General features: G+C 42.5%; 1 protein-coding gene across 7 annotated transcripts in view; it reads right to left on the bottom strand.

Annotated features, from left to right (window-relative positions):
- Positions 1-23,750, bottom strand: part of ALPK1 (alpha kinase 1) — a 151,851-nt gene that overhangs the window by 26,597 nt on the left and 101,504 nt on the right. For 6 of the 7 annotated variants that reach the window (XM_060012894.1, XM_060012896.1, XM_060012898.1 and 3 more), the window contains 7 exons: positions 14,657-14,855; positions 10,869-10,928; positions 8,731-8,817; positions 7,938-8,014; positions 6,966-7,061; positions 4,781-4,885; positions 1,958-4,091 (listed from right to left, as the gene is read on the bottom strand). In XM_060012894.1, coding sequence (XP_059868877.1) covers positions 1,958-4,091; positions 4,781-4,885; positions 6,966-7,061; positions 7,938-8,014; positions 8,731-8,817; positions 10,869-10,928; positions 14,657-14,855 — 2,758 coding nt within the window. Of the gene's footprint in view, positions 1-1,957; positions 4,092-4,780; positions 4,886-6,965; positions 7,062-7,937; positions 8,015-8,730; positions 8,818-10,868; positions 13,707-14,656; positions 14,856-23,750 lie in introns of those variants that run through there. The other variant, XM_060012900.1, reaches the window with a different exon arrangement.

Raw genomic sequence — 23,750 nt, 5'->3', positions numbered from 1 at the left:
AGGAATCCTAGATTGCATATGAAAGTGCACCCTAGCTTTCTCTTACATATTTTGTTTACGTTGGGAAAGTCCAGGAACTACTGAGAAAATATAGCTATTGTACAAAGACGCAAACTCAATTGAAAAAGGAAAAGATAAGAGGAAAAAGTAAGGGTTGTTTCCACCTTAAAGAAAGGAAGACCAATGCTAGCAAGAAAACATCTCTTTAAGGGGGAAGACCAACATGAACCCTAATGAAGAAATGCAACATTTTGGATCCAAGTTAAAGTGAAGTGAACAAAGACTTCCAGTGTCTAGGTTGTGATAAAGGGTAAATGAACAGGAGACTCGGGAGAGAAAATACTTAAAGTGAGATAAACCCACAGGTCTGGGATCGGTAAGGGAGATGATGGGGTTGGGGGAGATGGTGATCGCGGTTGGGTGACTCAATCAGAGAAGCTGGGGAAGGAAATGGAAGGCGAGCTGCTTGCACACACACATAGAAAGGGCAGTGAACTGAGGGAAGAAGCAAGGGGAGAATGCATAACTTGTTCAGTTTTTTCAACTTTGGGCCTTGCTTCCTCCAATGTGTTTTTTCACCTATAAATTGGCACACAGACAAAACAATAAGGCAGCTACCTAACTCTCAGAAATGTGATTTTGAAACTGCAGAATCTCACAGTAAGCAGGGAAACCCTATTATTAGAAAATTTTGCTTCTTTTGGCAACAACCTGATCTGTCTTTTAGTCTGACTTCAAGGTGGCAGGCAAAACACTGAAATATTTTGAAACAGAAGTTCTTTACATTGGCTTTACACAAAGTCACTGGGGAGCTCTTAAAAAATAAGGATGCCTGGATCACATCACAGACCCATTAGACTGGAATCTCTGGGGTGAGGCACTGGAAGTTTAAAAAAGCTAAAAAGCCTCTTGGGAGATTCTCAGGACTTCCCTGGTGGTGCAGTGGTTAAGAATCCGGCTGCCAGTGCAGTGGACATGGGTTCGAGCCATGGTCTGGGAAGATCCCACATGCTGCTGAGCAACTAAGCCCACGACAACTACTGAAGTCCGCACCTCTACAGCCCATGCTCCACAACAAGAGAAGCCACCACAATGAGAAGCCTGTGCACCGCAACGAAGAGTAGCCCTCGCTCGCCGCAACTAGAGAAAGCCCGCATGCAGCAATGAAGACCCAAAGCAGCCTTAAAAAAAAAAAAAAAAAAAAAAAGCCTTTTGGGAGGAGATTCTCATGCGTTACCAGTGTTGAGAACTACTACTTTAATATCCAGTGCTCAGCAATCTACGTAGTTTGTTTCCTCTGAAATTCATTTTACAATATATTTTTTTTTCTCATTCAAATAATTCTTCAGTACCTTGGAGGGCATTACAATGTGATCCTCTGGGCTAAGAGAAGAACCTTCTTTTGTCTTTGTCCCAGCTTCTCCACCACTTCTAAGCTGTTGTGGACATGCTGATGGCTGGGTGGCCCCAGCCGAGGCTTCCTGCTAGGGGAAGAGACCTTGCGCTGTTCCTTAAGCAGGAAGCAGTTGCTAATTGTACCTGATCAATCCATTGACTGGCAAGAAACCACTTAGGACAGATGTGAAAATCTCTGCCCACTAGAAGGATGATGTGTAACTAGGTCAAACCCCATCTCCCTAGGATTTGAATGGGAAAAATAGGGAAAAATCAGCTGGTTGGTAATGAGAATCAGTGGAGGAGACAAATGCTGAGTGTATATGGCATCCAGAGCTGTTTAAGCCCTGACTGATGACTGCTCCTGAGTCCTGTAAGATTCTCCCTTACTGCCTTGTGTGTCCTTATAGCACGGAAGAAGGTCCCTGAACTACACATTTCTCTATATATTCACAAAGCATAACTGGGGTCGATATCTTTCATGAGCTTTAAGTGATCTACATAACAAGAGCTTCAGAGGGCCCTGAACATGCAGAGATGCTTCCTGAAAGGCTGTACTTACTATGTGCTCCATGGAGTTGCCTGGACTTAAAAACTCCTGTATTCTCCAGTCTCTGGAACAGCCAATCATGCCTCACCCCTGCCAAGAGTTTTTCAAAGTCATCAGGCTGCAGGGTGCGAGCCTTAAGGATCTTTTGTGTTGTCATTCCTGGCAATGAAACAAAAGAACTTCCACTGGAATTCAGAAAGGACCATGGGTTTTCTCCCTCAGAAGAACCACTGGAAATTGCAGGTGATTCCAACCACCATGCCAAGGACGAGCTGGAGCTCTGGCTGCAGTTTAGCACGTTTCCAGGTTCATTTGCTTCCTCTGTGGTAGTGCAGTCCTCGCTGAGGACAGGGATGGAAGTGTTACCACTTACAGAGGAATTGGAGATCTGGGCTCCCTGACCACGCAGCTGCCTCAGAGCACATGGTCTGTGAGAGCCATGTGTGCTTGTGGCGTGAACATCTGTGCTGCCCAGCAGTTGGCTCTCCTCATCCACCGTGGAGGCATCAGGGTCAATGTCCTGCTCTTTGACTGAGCCACCACTTTTCCCTGAGTCAGGATTTTGAACAAGCCAATGAGGAGTGAAAGTGCTACATGCCGTCATGGAACTTTTGCCCAGAGGCTCGTCCACAACTATGTGGAAGTCTACGGGCCTATCTTCTGCTCTCTCTGCTGTTTCTTCTTCTGCGTCAACCCAGCAGGGGCTATCTTTAAATGTGGGACCTGTGTCTCCTTTGATTTCTTCTCTCTTCTCTTCTTCATGACTGTCTTTGGCATCACAGTTGATTTCTGGAAACTTATCAATTATTTCAAAGGTTTCTTCTTCTTGGATCGAAGGATATGTGGCCATGTTCTTGGGCCAACCAGAATCAGAAGACCAAGAAGCAGAACCAAATGAGGGTCTGGAATGAGCAGAAGTATCTCTGGACCCCACATTTCCGGCTTCCCACATACCTTCTGGGGCTCCTTTTAACAGCCCTGCACCTGAGGCCAACAAAGTGCCTGTTGTGTTATGAGGAGGAAAAGTTGTCAAGGGCATGGGCTTGGGTAGTTGACTTTGAGAAGACTCTAAACTGTCATCCCTGGACACCTGGAGAGAGAGACCATGAAGCTCTGAAGACAGTGGATGTACAGCTCTGCTCCCCCCATCGATCTCCAGTTCTTCTGCCAGGGCAGTGGAACACTGAGTGTCCACATGATGCTCTTCCTTGCTAGGCTCTCTTCTGGCTGACATATCACCAACATGGTAATTCACTTCCTCCCAGCTTGTAGAAGAACTACACCCTGATAACTTGCTCCAAGAACTGGAGCTCTGGCTGTCGCTCAGAGACTTGTTCAAAACAGCTCCCCCACCACTGCTATGGTCTGTTGACTCAGCCTCAGTCTCCACATCTTCATCCACGGAGACTCGAAATGCATCAGAACTGGCCAAGTTTCTCCTTCCTACCCTCCTGAGTTTCTCCCAACCATTCCTAGCCATTTGGGAGGCAGATATTACCATGCCTTTTTCAAAACGTGGTTTGTCCTCAGTAGTACTCACAGTATCTATGTTTTTTGTTTCTGTTTTCAGATCAGTGATACAGACTCCTGTTTTTGTACCTTCCTGTTTATTTTTGTTGTTTCCACAAGTGCTTTCAAATATTTCGCACACTGAAGTGTGGTGCTGTGAATAGGTTTCAATAATTTTTTGGAAATCCACTTGCCCATGCAAGGTGGGTTTCTCCAACCCACACTTGAAACCCTCTGGAACATAAGACTTATCATCTAAATTTGAGAAGCTTTGAACTTGTAACTGTCCCTTCACCCTGGTGATAAGAGACATGACTTCCTGAGAGACAGCTTCTCTCTCCTGACTTCTGGAGGAAGTACTGAAAGTATACAGCTTTCCCATAGCTTCACTACAGAGCTGACTTGCTGTGTGGACCGTCTCCATCTCCCCATAGAGCCTCTGGTGCACCGTGGTGAGACCGAAAGCAGCTTTGAGAAAACTATGGAGCTCCTGTTTTCCAGTAACTGGTTCATCACATTTCTTGGTAAGGAGGCCAATTTCAAACGCCTCTTTGGCTTCACACAGATATGAATTTTTCATTCCTGGAGGACAGTCATTAGAACTACTATATGACAACAGGCATGTGCCACGTATATTCTGAGGAAAATACCAAATACAAAATCAGACACTGAATTGGAAACTGGAGGTGAATCAGGGAAAACTTTTCATCCCTGGAGGACAGTCATTAGAAATACTATAAAAAAATAAACATGTGTCATGGAAAAATACAGAAACTACCAGCTACCATCCTACCGTAGCCCTGATACTTTTTGATCAAAGACAATAAATTTGTTACTGTTGCTATTGTTAGTTTTAGCAAACAGAGTCTATATGTGGAAGGTGGACATAATAATTTTGCTATATACAAACACATCATTTGTTTAATAATAGTCAAAACAATAGATTAGTGGCTTCCAAACCCCTCTGTGCATTTGAATCACCCGGGCAGTATTTCATAATGAAAGGTTTCTGGGTACAAACCCCAGGGATTTACATTTAGTGGATTTAGGGTAGAGCCCAAGAATATGTATTTGGAAAGGGCTTTTAGGTGATTCTGACATGCTTGGGAACCATTGTTCTAGAGCAGATAACATCAAATCCTCCAGCTGTATGAACTTAGCTCCCACCAGGATGTCACTACTCTGACTGATAAAACCTTTACATATGTGAGGTCTGATCACAATTATCTAATGATATACACAAAGCCTATTTTAAGGTTAGACCCTTCCCTCCCAGCAGTTACATCTGTCGCTGGAGAGAGGAGCAGTGAGGGCTGCACTGTTTACCATAGCCGTGAGCACGAAGAGAGGCGTGTAGGGACTGAAGGCGGCTGCCAGCTTGCAGGCTTCAGCGGCTGACAGCAAATGGTGGTCAAACTCCTTCAGCAAGCCCTGTGAGAAAACAGGAGGCCGAGTGTACTGTTGACAATTATTGATCCATTAGCAAAAGACAGGCTATAAAATTCCTTTGCTTTTCTTTCAAGATTCTGAGGCATGCCCTGCGCCTAATCACAAGCATTTCAGAACAGGGCCAAGAAAGAGTAAGCGGGTCAAAAGACCCCAAGACAGTGACTGTCCTTTCCCCCACACCCATACATCATCCATCCCCAACTCATACCGCAGAGAGGGCCTCACGTGTGCAAACATTCACACTGCCTGCCTGTGCAAAGTAATTCAGACAAGTTTCTTTGGAGGATCATGCAGCTCTTTGTTCACAGAACTCTGCACATTTTGCAGTCAGATTCACTGATGATTTCTGCATTGTTCTTGTCAAAGAGCCCTTTAATGTACGATTTCACAGCAATTAAGATTGAATCATTTATTCCAGAAATATGTATTGAGTACCTCCATGTGCCAGGCACTGTTCTAGCCATGAAGGAGAGAGCAGACAGTGAGCCTGCAATAAGCTTATTTCCTGTTAAGGGGAGGAGATCAGTCAATACACAAAACAAGTAAAATGCATAGTATTTGAGATGGCAGCAAGTGTTCCAAAGGAAAATAAAGTGAGAAGAGGCTGAGGAGGTCCAAGGCGGAAGGGCAGTTTGCAATGTTAAACAGTCCTCAGAGACAACTTCACTGAACAAGGGGCATAACCCTTTTCCTGTGTTTTGTTCTGACAGCAAAAGCAACATTTTGCTAAGATTCAGATTGCTAGCAGCAAGCTGTATGTGTTCTTATGCTACACTAATTAGTACTGAGTACAGTTACTGTTGCTGCCTTGGTATTTTTTTATAAATGTATTTTATTTATTTATTTATTTATGGCTGCATTGGGTCTTCGTTGCTGCGCGCAGGCTTTCTCTAGCTGCAGTGAGCGGGGGCTACTCTTCGTTGCGGTGCGCAGGCTTCTCACTGCAGTGGCTTCTCTCGTTGCGGAGCTCGGGCTCTAGGCACATGGGCTTCAGTAGTTGTGGCTCGTGGGGTCTAGAGTGCAGGCTCAGTAGTTGTGGCGCATGGGCTTAGTTGCTCCGCGGCATGTGGGATCTTCCCAGACTAGGGCTCGAACCCATGTCCCCTGCACTGGCAGGCGGATTCTTTTTTTTTTTTTGCTGTATGCGGGCCTCTCACTGGTGTGGCCTCTCCCATTGCGAAGCACAGACTCCGGATGCGCAGGCTCAGCGGCCATGGATCACGGGTCCAGCCGCTCCGCGGCATGTGGGATCTTCCCGGACCGGGGCACGAACCCGTGTCCCCTGCATTGGCAGGCGGACTCTCAACCACTGCGCCACCAGGGAAGCCCCCTGGTATTTTTAAAAAGGCAATAATTGACGATACCGTTAAAAATCTCAATTTCAGTGCAGTGCAGGAGAGAAGTCAATGTCTGTGCGATGCTGCAAACTGCTTAGAGACCTGGCTTCTGCTCCCAGTTCTCTTTATTACTGATTGTACAAGTTGCAGAGGTCACTTAGTTTCTCTGGACCTTAGTTTATTTTTCTCAAAAATGGGACTGACACATTTTGCTCTACCTACCTCATAGGCAGATGTGGTGTATGTGGATCATATACATATACACACACTTTCTGAATTATAAAGCAATATACATATATTTGTAATCATTACTATCACAGATAAGAGCCTAAGCAAGTGACTGATTTGAACAGATGGTAATTAAAGTCTTAAAGTTATTACCCCTTTACTTTGTCAATGAGATAGCCCAAGTGTAGAAACTGAATTTTGTGATAATTTGAAAGGAAATCATGGGGTTCAAAGCATTTATCACTTTGATTTCATTCATTCATTCATCTTTTTTTCCCCAGTACCCTCTGTAGGTCTGGTACTGTGCTAGGTGCTGGGATAATAAAGCCAAACAGGACACCATAGGAACTGTCTCCAGGACTGCTCACATTACTTGAAGAGGGGAGACACCGTGCCGCCTGACTCCTGGAGAGAGAACTAACGAAGCGCCAAAAATAATGTTGACCGTTTTGCAGGTGATGCCACTCTGCACTGTGGTTTTGACAAGTGATAGTTACCAAGTTAATTTCAGGATTGCTTTTAAACTTTTCATAATCTTTCCTGCTCATGGAAACAAAGATATCTGCCAGTATACCTAGTGATGTGGAAATGCCCTGTAAGGAAACACAAACAAAACACAGATTAGGAATTCACAGTCAACTGTTGCTCTCATCTCAAGGCCTAAAGTCAATGATTAGCCTTCTAAATAAACCATTGCTTATTATTATTGCTATTGTTATTATGACACTGTGGATACTTCTCAACTGGATGTCACTGGGCTTGAGAGATCATCACATCCTGAGGACATGGGAATAATGCAAACTCAGCTATTTCTTAGTTGGGCTTCACTGGATTGTCAACACTAACTTGTCCATACTGCTAGGCATAATGAATTGGCCCAATCAAGAGTCCCCACACCCCATTCCACTTGTGCTGTTAAAAGGACTGTAGGCGGCAGTGCTGCTGACACAGCTTGGGAAGATGTATAACCCAAAGCTTCAATTAACAAGGAGAATATTCTCACAGAGTCACAGAGAATGAAAACATCAAGTAGGAAAGCAAATGTTGCTTCTCAATTTCTTGAATAAATGTTGCATAAACAGTTAATTGAAGTCTTTTCCCATTCAACTCAAGAAAAATGATTTTACATATAAGCAACTTGACCACCTCAACTTTGCTATGGAATTAGGTAAAGGCTAAATATATAATAAAATAGGTATCAATAAAAATAAATGGATTGGTAGAAATAAATGCATAAATAGTTACAAATATATATAGAAATACTACATATATACCAGGCGTCTAGCTGTGAATGAGGACGAGCAAGACACTAGAAGGAAGTTACCAAATGTTCCCGGTCCGACGCCTGTGTAGAATCAATAAAAATAGGACCAATAAAATTGATAAATGATAAACTGAATTGTGCCATAAGGAGATAATCTTTCAAAGACAAGTACAGGAAATGAGAAAATAAGCACTAGACAAACAACCTTTTTATCTGGCTGAGGCAGTGTCAGATATCCTATGATTGAGGCCCATATTAACTCTGCTGCTTCGTACCACATCCCTGCAAAAAAGGAGATGGGACAAACTGCTAGTATCTGCGAGTATCTACAGAAAGAAGATTCATTGGATTTTGTTAAGAAAATATATGACTAGATTAGACTGACAGCAATCAGCAGATAGCAATCTGCTGGAAAAACAGCAATCTGTTTTTCCAGTTGGTTTAATACAGATAATTTTTCACTTCACAGGGAAACAGTAAGAAATATTATATATTACATGTGTACATATAAGATACATTAATATAGAAATAATTTTCTCCATTATTTACAAGATAACAATTACCATCCTCTGTTAAATTTCAAATACATTAGTTTGCATTTTAAAGTATAATTAGGGTCCTATAAACTTTGCTTGTAAAACTCAGGAATACCTTCCCAGGAACGAATGGGTAAGCTGTCAGGGTGGGTTTAGAATAAGGTGTCACTATATCAAACGGAGTCCTAATGAGCTGAGAGCCAGATGCCAGAAATAATACCGAGAATCCTGTGGTTAACAGTCATAATATACAACTGTAAATGTCTTTAACAAAACTCAACAGAAAAATATTTTGTTTTGTTAATGTTCATAATATTCCTGGCATCTTAAGTGTCATTCTCTTTTCCATAAGGAAACTAAGGGAAGTGGGGATGAACTGTATCAACCAGATACAATGAGAAAAGTCCATAGTAAAATCTTGTAGCCAGACTTGGTAAATGAGCCTTGAGAGGATGACTGTACCTAACTTTTGCAGAATTTGCCCTCTGATCTGTATGCAGACCGACTGCACCAGGACCTTGTCGCTTTCATTTCTGTACAGCCAGGTACCTACAATAAAGAGGAAAAAAAGAAAAGCATTTTTGGCCTTGAATTATTTTTTAAAATTAAAAAAAAATTAATGTTTATTTATTTATTTATTTAGGCTGCACCGCTAAGCATGTGGGATCTTAGTTCCCTGACCAGGGATCGAACCTGTGCCCCCTGCAGTGGGAGCACGGAGTCTTAAACACTGGACCTCCAGGGAAGTCCCTGACCTTGAATTATTAAAGAAATAGCCTGGTGAAATAAAACGATTTTCATAGAAGCCTTAACGAACACATGTGATATAAATTCGGGAGACAATCTCTTCTTTGTATTTAGAATAAGGTCCATACTTCTTGCTGCAACCTATGAGGCTTCACAGGAACTGAATCCTGCCTGGTCTCCACCTCTCCCCGTTATCAACTGGGCTCTGCCATGCAGCTTCATTGTGTTCCTTATAATAGCAGCCGTCTCCTGCTTCATGGTATCTGCACTTGCCATTCCCTCTACCTAGAGGGAGGGATTCCGCCCCCTCTAGCTCCTAATTCAGGGCTTATCCTCAATGCTATTGCCTCTGAGGCTTCCCCAGGTTAATTAACTACAGTGTCAACCCCACTGTCTTGTGGTTGCCTCATGGAGGGCGGGATCCATCCCATCCACCCAAAATTGGTTTGAATGTTGAAACTGATGGCTCTACACAGGCACTAAGAGTATATGAAAAGATTCAGTGCTCACATAATGAGCCTTTCTGAGGAGAGCAGGGAAGGCACCGAAGCTGGTCCATTTGACTTAAGCGAAGGGAGTGGTGAGTGGCTTTTGTTTTTATTGTGATTAGGGTGTGGGTCTGGGGTAAAGGTTCCCACAGCTAGGCCAGGGTTTACTGATAAACAAGCTTTAAAAAAATCAGCCTGTTCAGATGTGGGGCAAAGAGGGAAGAAGCTGGGGCCTGACAGCTGCCAGTTGCCAAACATCAAAAATAAAGTCAGACTCATTATTACATGCTCTTATTATTCTGTGCCACATCACCCTCCTTACTTTCTCCCTAGCTTTTAATCTGTGTGTGTGCGTGCGTGCGTGCATGTGTGTGTGTGGCGTAGAAGATGGGAAGTATGCATATTGTAGGTTAGTGATGGTGGTCACAAATGGGGGTATGTGGTCAATATCTGTTATTTCAAACTGCCTCCCCACTGGAAATGTCTACAAGTTTCAAGGAGCTCAAGACCTTATATCCAAGCATATTGAGCTTAAAAGTCGACAAGGAATTGTGTTCAATGTAATACGAAACTTGTTGACTTAAGTGCCCAGAAATTCAGACAAGGTATTTGAGGCTTAAATTGTTACCCAACTATTAGGACTTGCTTCCTCTCATGTATGATTAAATATCAAAAGAAATCTATTTCAAGGTAAGTTTTTATTATAGCTCCTCTGTAGCAAAATAAAATTTATTTTCCAGACCCTTTAAATACATAAAACTGTAAGTGTATTCTCCTGAATTTATAGGCTCAATTTCCATTCACAATTCTTTTCAAAGCTGTAGCTGAGCCCTTTCTGAGGTCCAGAGAGTTACCTACCTTCACAGCGAATGTTGATTAGATAACACACTCTACAATAAAGCAGGGCAATATTAGAAGACTTGGTTGGGTTGTTTTTTGTTTTGTTTTTGTTTTTAAATAGAGAAAATGGAAACATAGAGAAGTAACCTGCTTGACCAAAGCCATTTCATTTATCAGTAGCAGAGCCAGTCCTAGGTAGTTCTGGGAACATCTAGTGTATAGTAACTACCAGGTCATTATGTTTCATTTATTTATTTATATTTATTTACTTATTTAGGCTGTGCTGGGTCTTCATGGCTTCTCTAGTTGCGATGTGCGGGTTTCTCTAGTTGCGGCATGCAGGCTCAGTTGCAGTATGTGGGATCTTAGTTCCCTGACCAGGGATCGAACCCTGGCCCACTGCATTGGGAGCGTGGAGTCATAACCACTGGACCACCAGGGAAGTCCCCACTAAGTTGCTTTTAAACTGGAACTCTGGTAGGGATGGAGGGTGAAGGTCATTGTGAAGATATGAGAGCACCTTACCTGTTGCTCCACTGTTGCTTATTAGACTGCTCAGAATATACTCTGCTTTTAAAAGTTTCCCTGAAAAGAAGCAACACATAATTAGTTCTGAACATGTGCTTTAAATACTGCTGTTCATGCTCTAAGGTTAACACATTATAACGGGGAAACATTCTATTTTAAAATTTAAAATCAGTAACTACATCATACACAAAAGTGAAAAAGAAGTTTTCAGGAACTGGTAAGGTGGGAAGTTGTACAGTATCTGAAATTGCAATTAAATTCATATACATGTACATACATATACACACACATATTCATTCATATGAATGAATAATCCATTCATATAGAGTAAGGCTTGAGAAGTAAAGGCAAACCTTTGTCAAAGGCTGTGTCTCCTTTTTGTGAAAACTATGCCTCCAGAAGTGGAGGAGAGTTGCCCGTGAATAGGTCTATTTACAGAATTATCAGGAAGGAATTTTTTTAGGGGGTGGGTAGAGAGGTTCTTTGTAAACTTTTCATTTATTTCATTAACACCACGTAGGAGGGGCCTATACTATGGATGGCTGTTTTTCTGTAAGGAGGAAACTCAATCATTCATCCTTTTATCCATTTCTGCTCCCAGGTGCCTCTAAGCCCCATATGACCTGGCCCCTGGGACTTCTTTGACCTCTTCTCTTAGCATTCTTTCCCTCATCCTCACTCCTTCTACTTTGGTTACAGTGGCCTCCTGACTGCTCCTTGAATCTGCCAGGCTTGTTCCCATGTCAGGGCTTTTGTACTTATTTTAGTCTGGAATGCGTTTATTCCAGATATCTCCAAGGCTTGCTCCCTTCTCCTTCAGGTCTTTGCTCAAATGTCACTTCACTGTCTCATAAGGCCTTCCCTGACCACCCTATTTCAAAGTGCAGATACAGACATATACCTGACTGTGGTAGATTGTGATCCAAAGGAGGTCACAACAATATCTTCTATCCCACATGCTCTTCTGCAACGTGACCTTGCCATTCCTCCATCAAGAAGTGGAATCTATTTTCCTTCTCCTTGAGCCTGAACTGGCCCTGTGACCTGTTGTGACCAATCGATGTGGCAGAAGTGACACTGTGTACCTTTCTGGTCGGGACATTAAGAGATGCCTCTTGAGTGTGGATGCTTCTCTCCAGCATAATTTTGTACTTGACCTGCTAGGTCCCAGAAATTTCAGTCCTGAATTAATTTCTTCTTAATTACTTGGTGGGTGATTCCCTCTCTTGTGGGTAAATTCAGACTCCACACAGACATTTGGCACAGACTTGGGGTTTTTATTTCTTTACAGAGATTTTTTTTGGCCTCCACCTCAGAGCTTGGGCAGAGAATAAGCTTCCTCATCACCTCTCTGGGTGGGCTGGTAGAGCAGTTCAGTCCCATTTCATAGCTGTGCAAACCTTTAAGGATTCCAGCTTTATCCAAATATTTCACTCCACGTAGGCCCAAGGCCCTGTCTCTTGTCCCAGGAATTAAAGTGGCAATCCCTTCCCCTAGGACTATATCCAAGTGTAAATCTCTTTGGCTATAGTGTCAGGAGCAGTAGTCCACTATTCTGATTTTGAATGCCTTCTATGTTTCAGGCACTTAAAAAATATTTAATTCACGATATTTATGTACCGTGAATTAAATATTTCGATATTTAATATTTAAGTGGGAGAAGATTCCACACTTGCTCAATCCTCCACACTGATGGAACTGGAAGTTTGACTCTTTGTTTTTAACTGTGGCTTGAAAGGTTTTGTCTCCTAATTTCAGGCAGGAGTGAGCTGGGCAGGCCCAGGGCATCCTCTCTTGCCTCTGAAATCCCACGACATTGAACGCTTGGACCTTTGGAATGGGTTTTGAGTGGATACCAGGATGGGCTGGGTCAAAGGGGAAAACAGGCAGACTGTGCTGTCCCTTCATATTATCTTTATCCCTTTCCCTTATCCCTTATAACATCGTACACACCTCTCCTTTCTCTATCCCAGGATTCCCAAATGCTGGGGACTGAGACCCCTTTTCACTGTACCTTGTTCTCTTTCCAGGGCACCACTCCTGCCTTAAGTCCCCCTTTCTGGCTGAGAAACCCAGTGTAGGTAGAGCCTCAAGAGATATCTGGGGGCAGAAGTTTACAGATAAGCACTTTAACTCTGAGGCTGTGTCTGTTTTCTTGTGGCATTTCTGGCAGTATCTTTGAGGAAAAGACAACCCCAACTGTTGCAGAATAAGATCTAGGACTTTTACCTTAGACATGTGATGTGCGGGCAGAGGAGCGTGCTGCTCATGATGGTATCAAGGCTTAATTGTCATCAGAAGAAAAAGTCTATATCACCTTAGTTAGAGGCATGAGAGGAACAATCAACCAAACAAGTAAGTGAAAAGATTATTTGGTTGTGTAAAGCAAAGCTATCAACATGACTACTTACCACTTGACCTTGATTTCCATGTCACACTATAGCAAATCTGTAAATCTGTGTATCATGAAACATGCCTCAGTAACTGTTCCAAGCTCAATTTGATGAGAACCAACATTAGTTTGCCCACGCACGCCCGGGCCTCAACTTTCGGTTCCCCTAACAGAATGCTCTGCTCACACATTATTCCATCTGATGCCATCAGAAGGCGTATTAGTGGTTAGGTTTTTCTCATACCCTCAACATGATAAACCCCAAACATTACAAAATGTCCCAAATCATGGACATTTGAAGTAAGAATTTTTTCTTAAGTTCAACTCTGTTGATGCAATTACTTTAGAAAATAATAAGAAAATAATAAGATATGGGTACAATTTATGCACAGCTGCAAGAACTTGAGAGTGAATGAACTTGGGTTTGTGAAAAGTTATCCTCCACAAGCCCATGTCTCTCATGTCCTTTTATCTCTATCCCTCTCTGTACTCAGCAACTGTCCCATTCATTACAGTTAGTACAGTTCCTTTTCAAAGGAAATGAAGTAGTTAAAAGATATTTTAACTTCTTCAAGGCCAGAGTTATTAAAACAATAGCAATAGCTAAACCCAATTTAAAAAATGAGCCAGTCCTGTTTCTGGGACAGGCAACTTGCATTCTATTTTCATCCTTTATCCTTTCACTCTTGGAAAAGAGAACAGCAGGCTACAAGTTTCTAAACCTCATGGTTATCAGTAATTTAAATAATTCAAGAATTCTATGAAAGTGAACTTTGCTGTAACACATAGCAGGCCCCTCTCCCCTCCAGTCCCCCTCTACATTACAGCCTAAGTTAGAATGTCAGCCTCATTTTTCATTTTATTCAAAGTGACAGAAGGAAAAAAAAAGATACTTTAAGGCCTAATCAGGTACTGTACTGGTGTTCCATGTGATGGAAAAATATCTCAAATTACTTCAGTGGGTTTGTCAGGTCTATTGTTAGCATAGTCAAGTGGCCCTACAGAAAGGAGACTGGAGAGCTAAGAGAAAATAGTAGAATTCTAATCTGATTTTTAAAGGCTGCTGGTCAGAAGTATAGCAATTCAGATACCCCTGTTTGAAAGCAGCAGGACAGATTTGTTAGACGACAAAAGCTCCAATTAGTATTTTCCACCCCCTTTCACAATTTTCTCTATTGCTTTTGGCTCTGAAATCCTTTATGCCAGGGCCTTTGTGCTGGCTAGAGGCAGGGGGAAGGGCAAGGCGGCGGGCTGGCGGGAGCGCCGGCGGCTACAAAAGAAGGCCCGAGGGCCCCGGTGCCCGCCGTCCCCGCGGAAGTCAAGGAGCCCCGAGGAAGGTGAGCCCCAGACGGGACGACTCCGGGACGAGGAGGGCCAGCAGGAAGGAGCCTACCTGAGTGCATCGAGATTCGGGCTTGGCGAATAACCACCTGCGGGGCAATTGGCGTTGCTGGCTGCAGCTTGTGCAGCCCTTGGGCGACCTGCAGGAGTTCGCCCGAGACGTCGAGCCCGTACAGGAACCGGTCGCTGAGGAACACAATGGCAGCTGCGGTGGCACACTCCCGAGCGAGGATGGAGGCTTTCAGGGACGCCTGAATGAAAAGAAATAAAGTCGGGCAGAAAAGAAGGCAGTCTTGGGACCAGTAGTCTTCTAGGTATTATTATCAAAACAAGAACAACAACAAAACCTACAGCTACGAGAGGAAACAGTACGCTACTGAACAAAAAGCTAATAATAATGATAATGATAATAATAACGATAATGAAAAGCCCAATTCATTTGTGGGATAAAATAATATTTCTTTCATTCCATTTTCCCTATTACATTTCTAATATTATACACGTAATAAATGCATATTTCTTGTTATGAAAAAATTCAAACACCAAGTAAAAATTAAAAGTGCCCCTTTGTTTTTTTCTGACACCTTACCTTATATTTTCCCTTCCACAAATTTCATTCTCATTCTTCCTGTTAATGGTTTCCCAGAGATCCTTCCAGAACTTCCTCTACCCTTTTCTGTTTATTTAGACATTGTTTCTTTGTCCTACCTTGCCTTCTCTCTCTCTCCTTTCTCATTTTCTCCCTCTATTTTTCTTTTCTTTTTTCTCTTTCTTTTCCTTGCTTTCTCCCTCCCTCCCTCCCTCCCTTTCTTTTCCTTTATTTCTTTCCTCCCTCCCTCCCTCCCTTCCTTCCTTCCTCCCTCCCTCCCTTCCTAAATGGCATTACACTAGATATATTCTTTTGCTACTTGATTTTTTTGGTCATCATAACATCTAGAAGTTTCCATGTCAGTTCATAATATTCTGCTTCATTTATTGCCTCTATTTTAATTAAGAAGAAATATAGGGGCTTCTGCGCTGGTGGCGCAGTGGTTGAGAGTCCGCCTGCCGATGCAGGGGACACGGGTTCGTGCCCCGGTCCGGGAAGATCCCACATGCCGCGGAGCGGCTGGGCCTGTGAGCCATGGCCGCTGAGCCTGCGCGTCCGGAGCCTGTGCTCTGCAACGGGAGAGGCCATGGCAGTGAGAGGCCCGTGTACCGCCAAAAAAAAAAAAAGAAGAAATATAGACTTCTAGGCAATATTTTATATTTGTTTAATATGATTATGTTTAGTTAATGAATAAAATAAGAAAAAAAACAGACATGAAATGAAAGTATAACATAAAGAGTGAGAAGTAGAGATAAATGAGGCAAACTTTTATGGAAAAAATCATCTTTTGGCCTTTTAAGGTATTATACAAAAGACATTGAAAGTCATGCAGCTGTTAGCATAAATGAGTTTACCACCCACTAGTACTTTCTCCATTTGCTAAACTATATCAAGCAGAGTTTTTTCTGGGCATGTTAGCTCACGTATGAAGCCTAGAAAGGCATTGTAAGCATTGCCCATTCTCCTACCACAATCTTATCATACAAGCATTGCTTTCTTCACCACATAAGTACTAACACTTATTGGGCAAAACCAGGTGCCAGGCACAGTGCTAAGAGCTTTATATGTATTAATTTATTCGATTCTCACAACAATCCTAAGAGGCAGGTTCTATTTATTTAAAGGTCAAAACCAATATTTTAATCATCCAATTGAATCACTCCTCTCATTCTTACTCCTAGAATCCTATTTCTTTTCATTTATACCTTGCCTACTGAGAATCAGCACAATAATCCTTCTCTTATCAAACTGATGCTTTCTTAACTTGTTAAGGGTTTTAACCTATGCTGTGTTTTTTAAGTTTGAAAAGTGATAATGTGCTCTTGTATTTATCCTTTTGTTCTTAGTTGATCACTACTGAAACTGTGATAGTGATGCCAATTGTTAGGGGAATACCTCTTCTCTCCTTTGATGTTTCCTTCCACGTGAAGGGAGCTCAAGTACTGTAGCACTCCTGGCCTCTCTCTACTCCTTTACCCACTCTGTCCCAGGAGAGTTGGACTACACTGATAAGAAAAATTGGGAAGAAGAAACTGGGCATGCATGGCTTAGCTCCTCTCTTTTTTCTTTTGGGAATGAGTTGTCTAAAGGAAACAGGGATTCTTCTCTGCTCTTCTATATCAGAAAGCCACCCTATATGGGGTGTTCTGCTTGGCCCAGTAATTTCTGTGACTGAATGGGGAAGTCGACATAATTCTGGGGTTCATCTAGCAGACCCCCTTGTTCTAATACCAAGCTATATCTTTCAATTTAGCCTTTGTCAGAATTAAAGGTAATATTTAATCTCTTGTCTGCCTAACTCCTCTTTTGTTTTATATCTTAGTTTGCTCCAGGAGGGGAAGAGAGGTGTTAGTTACCCCAACATTAATCACTGCCTGACACACCGTAACCCTTTCTAAGGGAAACTGCTCTGCCCACAGCCACTGCCTTTGAAGCAGCAATGTATTTTGCTACTTGACCTTGATCCCCTCTCCCCATCTTACCACCAGCTCAAGGCTAACCTAAGAGTACCCACCTGACACTTGGCCCATGACTCTGTGGTCTGGCTTGAAAAATGAACTTATTGATCTGAACTAAGAAGGATAGAAAAAATTTTCCAGTTGTTGCAGGATGGGAAGAAGCAGAGACTAGAGTGTAGCTAAGCTACATTTATAGATGACACCAGAGTGAAGATCCAAGAATATGACTCCAAAGCCACCTTTTCACAAGTGCTGTTCTTAGAGCTACAGGTTTCCTTTATTGCTCCATGTGTATCTTCATAACAATGTACACTCCATTTTATGAGTTTGCTTGTGTGAGCCTCTGTTTTACCCAACCAAAAAAGCCTAACTAAAACTGAAATGCTCAAAACTGCAATTGAGGTTTGTCAAATAAACTATCAATCTGAAAAATACAAGTTTTAAAATGAGAACATGTCAGTCATTTGACATTCATGAAATGTACACTTAAAGATGGAATAGGAAATTGATGATTTTATGTATGCCCAGCTCTGTTTAATAAGGACAGTCTCTGATCAAGAGTCCTTTCTATGCTAGCTACACATAAATATAGCCCTTTGGTTTGCAACCTCAGCTGCCATCTGTAGAACTTGCAGCTTCTGCCACTGCCAGGCTCCCTTAAACCTTTCTTTGAAACAGCATCTCTATTCCTGTCACCCTGTTCATGACTATGTACCCTGTGGAGGGTACTCAGCAAGCCAGAGTGAGTCTCCTCTCTTTGAGGTACATGCTTCATGTTTAGTTCTGCTCTCTATTCTCACAGGTGCTTCACTTCAGTTTTGGGGTAACTGAGTTCCTACAAGGGATGCAATGTTTAGAGGCCGGTCAATTCTCTAGGGTTGATTCTCCACCCTTTCCTCCCTGATAATAATGGTTTCCATCTTCGTAGTACCATTTAGTTTATGAAAAACGTTCACACAAATGAACTCATTTAAATCTATAGTAACTAAAAAATCTAAGTAAGATAAGGAAACCGTGGCTGAGAAGTTGACTTTCCAAAGTTACAAAGCCAAAAGGGTCAGGGTGAGGCAGGAAGGAACTCGTCTCTATCTTTTTTTTTCTTTTCTATTGTGGTAAAAAGCACAGAACGTAAAATTTGCCATCTCAGCTTTTTTTAAGAATGGCGTTCAGTAGTGTTAGGTATAGTCACATTATTGTGAATTAGATCTTCAGGACTTTTATATCTTGCAAGTATGAAACTTGATACAACAACCCTTTCTCCCTTCTCCCTAGCCCCTGGTAACCACAATTTTACTTTCTGTTTCTATGAAGTTGACTATTCTAGGTAACTCATATAAGTGGAATCATAGTTTTTGTCTTTCTGTGACTGGCCTACTTGACTTAGTATAAAGTCCTTAAGGTTCACCTGTGCTGTAGCATGTGACAAAATTTCCTTCCTTTTAAATGATGAATAATATTCCATTGTATGTATATACCAATTTTTGTATGGATGAATCTATACCCATTCATCTGTCAATGGACATTTGGGTTGCTTCCACCACTTAGCTATTGTGAACAGTGCTGCTATGAACATGGGTGTGCAAATATCTCTTTGAGGCCATGCTTTCAATTCTTTGAGATATATACCTAGAAATAGGATTGCTGGATTAAATGGTAGTTATATTTTTAATTTTTTGAGGAACCACCATACTGTTTTCCATAGAGTTGACACCATTTTACAATACACCAACAGTGCACAGAGTTTCAATTTCTTTACATCCTCAGCTAATACTTGAGGAACCCAAGTCTCTCAAGGGTCAGTTTTTCGTCTGCTTTCCACCTGTGTCTGATGAAGGTGATTTTGAGTAGGGCCTAATCTGGGCACAGGAATCTGGGTCTTTGTAGCTAGGGCTGAACTCACTACTCACTGAGTCCAAACAGTGGTTCTAAGGAACCCATATCTCTTATTATGATAAAAAAAAATTATAAGAAAAAAAAAAACAGGGACAAATAAAAACAAATCCCAATTGAAAAGAGTGTTCTTGTTATGTGTTTAAAAATAAGAGAAAGAGGGCTTCCCTAGTGGCGCGGTGGTTGAGAGTCTGCCTGCCGATGCAGGGGACACGGGTTTGTGCCCCGTTCTGGGAAGATCCCACATGCCGCGGAGCGGCTGGGCCCCTGAGCCATGGCCGCTGAGCCTGTGCATCCGGAGCCTGTGCTCCGCAACGGGAGAGGCCACAACAGTGAGAGGTCCAAGTACCGCAAAAAAAAAAATAAATAAATAAAAAAAATAAGAGAAAAGAAAACCTTCCAGGAGATGGCCTTTAATTTCAGCATTTTGAAATTCTCTAGTGAAAGTTGGTACCAAAGGACCAAATGATAATTTGGTGATTAGCTGGGGATTACTCCAACTGGGAATTTCTTACACAGAGCTGAAAGGACGCTCCACAAGTCTAGTGAGGTGGTCTTCCCAAGTTGAGGAGATGGAGCTTCTAGGAGTCTGTAGAGGCTAAGGTGGCCAGGGTTCACAGAGCAGAGAACCAGAAGGAGAGAGCTGCACAAAGCAAGAAGTCCAGAGGTCTGCAGAGGGTCCCCTCTGAGTCTCCAGCAGAACACTACTGATCAGCTCATGTATGAAAAGACACCACCCAAGGCCGGGGAAAGAACCATCTGAAAGGAGCAGAGGAAACAATCCCCAAGTCTCATGTAGTTTGTGTTTCTACCAGCCATAGTAGGAAATCATGTCATTCACAGGGCAGGGGGTAGAATATTCAGAAGGGTATTGCTTCAGTAGTGAGACAAAATTAACCTCAGAGGAAGATGGCTCTTGGCCCACTCTGAAAGTTTAGAAGCAAGCATGGCATGGATCAAACTATTTCCTAACTTGACTGAATTCCAGAACAAGTTTCAAGAATATTTATAGGCACCCAAATTATCTGCCATATTATAAGGTAAAATTTATAATGTTTGGCATCCAGTCAAAAATTACCAGGCATGAAAGAAGCCTACACTAAAAAGAAAAAGAAATCAATAGAAACTGAACCCCGAATGACAGTTTTAACTGTATTTTATAAGTTCAAGAAGGTAGGGTAAAAATTAGGTGGGATTAGGGACATGGGAGATATAAAAAATGATCCAAATACAACTTCTAGAGATAAAAAAAATGTCTGAGATGAAACCACAGGTATCTGGACTGTGTCCAAGGTCCTCCATTTGCTTGCCATGGTCAGTTACTAAACCTCTCCTAGTCTCAATTTCCTCATCTGTGAAATGTGGATAGTACCTATTTTCAGTGCTGTTTTAGGATTAGAGGAAATGTGGGTCAAATGTTCAGCACAGAGCCTGGCACATTGTGGGTGCTTAATAAATGAAGAGGAACACTACGAAAAAAAATAGGAAAAAAGAATTCCGTTCACATGCTCCCATTCTCCTGTATGATAAAATAACAACAAGCAAAGACAGGCTCCTAAAAGAAATGTCAGTGGAATTTTCAACAGAGTAAAAAGGAAATAACAGATCATGCATATAACATCTCAGAAAATGGTGAAACCTCTCATTTAATTTCTTCTCTTCACTAAGTCTAAGGACTGATGTTACTGGAAGCTGAGGAAAAAAAAAAAAAAGGAAAATGAGCAGGCTCTATGGCAACTGGCGAAGGAAAGCTGGTTCTTGAAAGGGAGGCTTCTTAGCGTGCACGTGTGAGTTGCTTTTGCTGTCGCCAATGGAGGAATCCCTCCCGAGCACCTGTAAAGGATGCCACAAACACCCCATTCTGCATCCTGCGTGAACACGCCATATATTTGAGCAGAGAACATTCCCTCATCTATTTTTCCCCCTTCTACTCTTAATAGTTTGGAGCACAAAGCCTGAGAGAGGGTGACCTGCCAGACAAAGGCCCTTTGAGTTCCTTGGAAAAGTAGAGTTGGAGGAGGATGGAAGGAATCCAAGTGGCCCTATTATTTCCACTTGCACTAATTAGACATTTTTCTGTCAGCTATTGAGCACTGCTGAGAGGCCAAACTCACTGAATTCATTTCTAAAGTGTTTACAGAAGTTTGCATCTGTTTGTGTCTCTTCAGGAGGAAAATAAGCACTTCAATAGCATTGTGGAAAATCTAAACGAAGCATCCTATTCTGGAGGACCTGGCATCCCCGCAGCTGCATAATTTGACCCTGTTCAGGGCCCGAACCTCTCGCATCTCTCTCCAAAACCTAACGACGCAAAATGCAGAGAAGTCAACTCAGGGGAATCTTTTCTTTCTTGTCATTGTCTTTTCTCTCCCTCTTTTGAAACGGTGGCCTGCTGTGCACTACATACAGATTTAGGTGGGTATCATTCTTGCAGCCCCTCTCTCGCGTTTCCACCAGCACTCTGAGAAATTAATACCCACTTTCATTTGTTGCCAAGTGGGGGGATAGTAAATTCCTCAGCAGCAAAGCAGAATACATCACCATCCTGGGAATCTCCCCCAAATGTACACCGGGGGAGCACTCTGACTTCAGAAAGGGAGGAATGAAAGGAGGCCCGAGTGTGTGGTAGGGAAGGACGCTAAAGAGAACGTTTCCCTACATGGTAAAATGTGCCTGGGTTATGCACAATTAGATTAACATGAAAGAGAGTCCCTTTCCCTCCCCCACTCCCCCAAAAAGAAAGAAAACAACACAAAAACCCTAACCCACTGACTACGTGGCAGTGCCTTTGAAATGCATATTGGTCTACGTGGTATTTGATTCAGGATTCTTTTTGTCTGGGTTTTTAGACCCACGACTGACCTGCCATCACAGAGGGCTCAAAAATATAATCTTTTAAGATGGTGTCACAGTAACAGAATTTTAGTGATGGAACCAACATAGGATAACTCAAGATAAAAAAAAAAAAAAGGAATTCTGTTTTATTATCTTTCCTCAGAGGCTGACTTAGGAAGCTTGTCCCAATAGCCACTGAATTGTGGCTTTTCTTCCTGAATGAACCTGTTTAAATAAAAATATATGGATACAGATAAGGGAGTGTGTATGCTGGAGCTCTAAATAGACAGGCTCACAAATGTGCACACACACACACCACAGTTTTTTCACATCTGTTTTCAGGATGGGAAATATGGGGTCCTAATTGAGTTTATGGCACAAAGGGAACTTCATGGCGAGGAAGCTGAGTCAGGTGGTAAAGGAATTAAACTCCACAATGAGATTTCAATACGCAGATGATTGAAAAAATGCGAAAGAGCCTTTTCTAAGGGCTTTTACTGAACAGCAGCAGGAAAAGTGTGTGCTGTTTTCATGGCTCCTGGCATTAGTGCTAGCCCCTCCCAACGCTGAGCATCAAGTTTGGGTCCCAGCTATGGGTTCAAAGCCACGATGTGTTCACAGCAATGACAATGGCAGCTGTTCTCAAGGGGGGCTGGGTGAGGGGACTCAGAACAGAAGCCATCTGGCATTGCAATTGGCAGGCGCAGTGTAAGGGGAAATTATTGCTGCATAGCAAATTGGGAGATAGGAAAAAGGCAGGGGAAAGGGAGGGGGGAAGTGTCCTGAGGTGAGGAATTAGCCGAATAAACAAATGAAAAGTGACTGAGGGCTGCATAGTTATATATCAACAATAAGGCAGAGTAAGAGTCAACTGATCAAACTGGACTACTCAAGGTCAAGGGAAGACCAGGCACAGCATGCACCACGTTTGTCCACCCACCGAAACGTGAGGAGGAAGAGAGGAAAAATCCTGAACCTTCTTACAGTTTATGTTCAGGGCCTGTTAACATTTCACCAATCTTTCCTTCATTTTACCAGTGGGGCATGCAGATTCAATCACTTTCCAGAAATAGTTATAACCTTTCTCTCAATCTCAATACCTAAAGATAATAATTTGCATCATCTATCCCTGCTTTCTTACCCTCCCTCTCTCAAATCTACTGTGAATGGAGTTGGGCTGTCTGTTAAAAGAACGAGAAAGCAGTATCAAAACAGAGGCCACCCACCCAGGATTCTGGTGAGCCTCACGGCCCCGGGTACTGTGGACCTGCGTGTCTTACCTTTCTTCTGGACTCCAGGTTGCTACAGCCACCATGGTGGTTTCAGCATCCACACTGATGACTCACCCAGCACACTGGTCTCTCTTGCCATGGCCTCCTTATCTCCAAGGATCTTGTTCTACACTTAAGCTTAGTCACTCTCATGGTCAGTCACTTTAGAACTTGCTACTTTGGTGGCATCACAATCAGAATCTCAATTCCAGCATTTGATTCTTTAATCTTTACCTCTTATTCTCCCAGCTCCCTTCCTGGATAGCCCAACTCCAGTAATTCTGCAACCGTTTGGGGACACCCACACTATCTGCTGACCTTACTGGGGTTTTGTGTGTGTGTGTGCTACGCCATCAATCCCTCATGTCCTCACTTGCCTCTTTAAATTCCATGGTGCATCAACACAGCAACTTTTTAATAAGCATTCTTCGCTCCTTTGCTGCTTTCAACTTCTGTCATATTTGTCTGGCAATTCTGACCATGTTTATTGTCAAGGAAAAATGTTGGCCCCGTATTAGAATCCCCTAGGTAGGCTTTTAAAAATCCAGATGCCCAGATGGCACCCCAAGCCTGTTAAATCAGAATCTCTGGAAGTGTACCCAG

Source organism: Delphinus delphis, chromosome 5 (assembly GCF_949987515.2).
Source record: "Delphinus delphis chromosome 5, mDelDel1.2, whole genome shotgun sequence".
Lineage (NCBI taxonomy): Eukaryota > Metazoa > Chordata > Mammalia > Artiodactyla > Delphinidae > Delphinus > Delphinus delphis.
The sequence above is the reverse complement of the archived record's forward strand: the minus strand, read 5'-3'. Positions and strand labels throughout refer to the sequence as shown.